This window comes from Alosa pseudoharengus, unplaced genomic scaffold, assembly GCF_046254945.1.
Source record: "Alosa pseudoharengus isolate Yale_2024_CS ecotype anadromous, Long Island Sound unplaced genomic scaffold, YU_APseudo_1.1 YU_APseudo_1.1_scf_6, whole genome shotgun sequence".
NCBI lineage: Eukaryota > Metazoa > Chordata > Actinopteri > Clupeiformes > Clupeidae > Alosa > Alosa pseudoharengus.
The window spans coordinates 7,105,828-7,109,793 of record NW_027468848.1 but is presented as its reverse complement, the minus strand read 5'-3'; the positions used below and the strand labels follow the sequence as shown (position 1 = coordinate 7,109,793).

At 44.0% G+C, this 3,966-nt stretch overlaps 1 protein-coding gene across 1 annotated transcript in view; it reads left to right on the top strand.

The window, feature by feature from the left end:
* Positions 1-513: 513 nt before the first annotated feature.
* The window catches only part of lmx1bb (LIM homeobox transcription factor 1, beta b), a 68,917-nt gene continuing 65,464 nt past the window's right edge, over positions 514-3,966 (top strand). Inside the window, exons 1-2 of the mRNA XM_076269970.1 lie at positions 514-658; positions 1,537-1,723. Of these exons, the coding sequence (XP_076126085.1) occupies positions 514-658; positions 1,537-1,723 (332 nt within the window). The remainder of the gene's footprint in view (positions 659-1,536; positions 1,724-3,966) is intronic.

The following is a 3,966-nucleotide window of genomic DNA, read 5'->3' as shown; positions in this document are numbered from 1 at the left end:
AACCAATAGCATCTCCAAGTCGGTAAATAGTCTGAGAAAGTGACGCGCGCGGAAAGGGGAGGGTGTTCTACTTTACTCCAGTCTCAGTGTCGGGCTTTTTCAGGCGGCGTGGATCCCAATGGTACTCTAATTTAGGAGTTAACACCGGGACATCTTACTTATCTTTCCGGGATTTACTGTTTTCGCTCGGTCTTGCCACTGCACCGGGGAAGTTTGCGAAACCCCGACAAGTTGCGGCCGCTACGGTTGGGTGTGTTGTGCTACACGCTTGTGCGGCAGCGGAAACAGCGTGCAGAAGCACTGCTAAATAACAGGTGATTGAGTGTTTATGAAGTTTACCTCACATCACTTAATAGCATGCACAGTGTCTGAGATCCGACAGGTACATTCGCATGTGTTTCTGCAAGTGTTACATGTCTGCAAATACACACCAGCTACCAGCTCTAGTTTGGGTGGAAAGTGAATGTGTTTATGTTCAATTCTGCCCGACAGAGGTCTTAAAGAAATACTCTCATGCGTGATTCATCAGGTCCCGGGACATCACGGGAACGGTGCATTTCTGCAGGGAGTAGGTCGCGCTTTCCTAAGATGTTGGACGGTATAAAGCTGGAGGATCATCCTCTGCGGTCGGGGCCGGCTACACTGGGCGTCATGTTGGGTAAGTCTCCTCTGCTGGTACTCTTACTGAACTCCGAAGTCGCGTCCATGTCAGCGAGCGTTACACACAGAGAGAAGCATATTGCAGTGTGTGTGTTGCTTTACGTGCTGAATCCAGAGATGGCACGCACTCGGAGGTCCATTCCTCTGCATTGTGAGTTGTAGGCTAAGTTGTAAGTTTCTGCTCCCTCGTCTCTGCGTCCTCCTCACGGCTCCTTCGCGACTCCTCTCTGGATGCACATTCAAAGGCCAGAAATATGCTCCCAGTCAAGAGTAAAGTTACTAGAAATCGGAAATAATCGGAATCACCGGAAACATTGTCACCTTACTTGTCATCGTCTTTAAAGTATCCCTATGGACAATCTCCTCGGTTCCTTTACATATAGAGATCACTGGGTTGCCTTTAAAATGTGCAGGCTCTTGTGATGTTGTCGTTTTTATCTTTATTTATGTATTCCCGAATATATAGATGTGTATAGGCCTAAATGCTGCTCTCCATAGTGGTCAATTAGCCTAGGTAGTGAGCTGTATACAGCACAGTAAATGTTAAGCGTTAAGCCGGTCCACGCACACAGAGACAAAACAAAGGCCAGGTTACCCATAAGAATAACCCTCTGTGAATTTGAATAGGCCTATTATCAGTCACGGCAAGATAAACATTTGCAAATGTTTCAGTCAGATTACTTTTCAGATTAAAGGATTTTTCATAATATTATAGGGTAAATGAATACTTGTGTTTTTTTGTTTTCAGAAATTAGCATACTTCCTTCAATTTTTTATAGTCTATCTCCGAATACACAAATTGGTTGGTTCAAATTCATCAAAAGGAAATCAACCCCAGTGCAAACTTTAATGTTTTCTTTTGCTTTTTTTCAGCAGGAACCGACTGTCAGCACCGTGCCGTGTGTGAGGGATGCGCGCGGCCCATCGCCGACCGTTTTCTCATGCGAGTCAACGACTCGTCCTGGCACGAGGAGTGCTTGCAGTGTGCCGTGTGTCAACAGCCCCTCACCACGAGTTGCTACTTCCGGGAGAGGAAACTGTACTGTAAACACGACTATCAACAGTAAGCACTTGGATTTATTTTTTTTGTACATATTGAAATGTCCATTGCTGACACAGGCCTATGCGTCTATATGAATAGCATACCACAAGAAATGCCCATACGATTTAGCCAATGGCTAAGCTTTCACGCACATATTACATCTGTAGATTTGATCATAAGAAAATAAACAATAGCCTGTCTTTCATTTTCAAGGACACTGTAACTTTGGAAGCTTACGTGTATTGTCACTATTCCTACTGACGTGGACTGTGATCGTCCAGCGCAGTGTGTGTTTTGCTCTGTGTCTGATTGGACCCGCTTATAGCCCTGCAAATATCCTGACGCCGGAAAGGGTGCGTTTTATGAAAACATTATTAATGCGACGTGTTGCTCTGAGGCCGTAGCCGTAGTTTTAATTTACGGGAGAACCCTTCTCCTTTCCCCCAGCGCTATTGAATTATTCGGATGTGTAAAGGTGAAATACTATAAATTTGAATGTGTCGTTTTGTGCATTTCGGAGCACATTAAGTAAGTTATTAGGCCATTACTGTTTGATCACCTGTCGTCGTGGGTAACAGGAGCGGTTAACGCACCATTGACTCGAATGACGGCGATAAGAATGAGTACTGATGATTGATCTCTTCATGCCGCATCTATATTGTCTGTTTGCCCAAGACATATGGCAGCTTTAAATAAGAATGCATTTATTTAATCGATTTATAGCTATAAGAATTGATTTATTTTGAGTTAAATTGCAGTGTAAAATATTTGAGAAATAAAACCTGCAATTCAGTAAACATTTGCTATTATTATTATTATTATTATTATTATTATTATTATTATTCGTTTTATCATTATAAAACAATAAAACAATAACGATATATTAAATTAGGCTATGTCTTATATGCAATAACATTAAACTAACATACTGAAACTAACGTAGCCCTATCATTTGCCTTAAATATGCTTGGTGTATCGCATACATTTTGAATTAGATCCACATGTGCATTATTTAAGAAGGCTTTATTTAAATTTGTACTTTATTTAAATTTGTATTTTGAGACTGATACCTAACATACCATAGTGATGGCTGTCACCTGTAAAAAGTAAGAAAAAAGTGATAAAAAAAACTAGACACATTTAAGTTGTTCAATTTTAGCAAAATTGATTTATTTAGATGTGTAATAAAAACAATCTGACATATGCTCTGGAAAAAGTAAGTAGACTACTGCACATTTTTCTGATGTCATCCTACGGTTGCTGAGTGACATTCGATTGAGGTGACGGTCATGTTCGAAATTAAGAGACCACTGCAAATTTGAATATGACCGTCACCTCATTCAAATGTCACTCAGCAACTGTAGGATGACATCAGGAAAATGTGCACTGGTCTCATAATTTCCATAGCTGTTTATATTTTTAATTATCTATATTTTTGGCACAAGAAGAAATATTTACCCCTGATTCCTGATGGATTTTGGATGAGAGCAGCTTGCCCTGAGAGCAGAGGTCTTTAGTGCTCTGTCTGTAGGGCTGATGGTGTGTGTGTGTGTGTGTGTTTGTGTGTGTTTGTGCGGGAGTGGGGTACTGGTGGCTGCTTGGACACTCCGTAGAGGGTGGATTGGTGTGCTAGCAGTGGAGGCCACCTGCCTGTGTGTGTGTGTGTGTGTGTTGGTGTGTGTGTGCGTGCATGCGCGCGTGCGTGCCTGTGTGTGTGTGTGTGTTGGTGTGTGCGTGCGTGCGTGCATGCGAGCGTGCGTGCCTGTGTGTGTGTGTGTTGGTGTGTGTGTGTTGGTGTGTGCGTGCGTGCGTGCGTGCGTGCGTGCGTGCGCGCGTGTGTGCCTGTGTGTGTGTGTGCATGCATGCATGTGTGTGCGTGCGTGCATGTGTGTGCGTGCGTGCGTGCGTGTGTGTGCATGTGTGTGTGTGTGTGTGTGTGTGTGTGTGTCAGGGTACCTCCCCAGCGCTGCTGGTGGATATGGCATGTCTCTGTTAGACGCCTGGTAACACACAAAGGAGGGGCATTTATTGCCGCTGGTCCCCCTCTCTGTGCACGTCTGTAGCAGAGCTCCTGGTGTGTGTGTGTGTGTGTGTGTGTGTGAGGCTCCATCGCCCCAGAGACCAGACAGTTATGACCCTGCCAGAATGTGCTATCAGATCAGTCCTGTGGAGAAGAACCTGACTGCACCCAGTGCTCCTGCCTAGGAGTGTGTTGGTGTGTGTGTGTGTGTGTGTGTGTGTGTGTGTGTGTGTAGGTGTGTGTG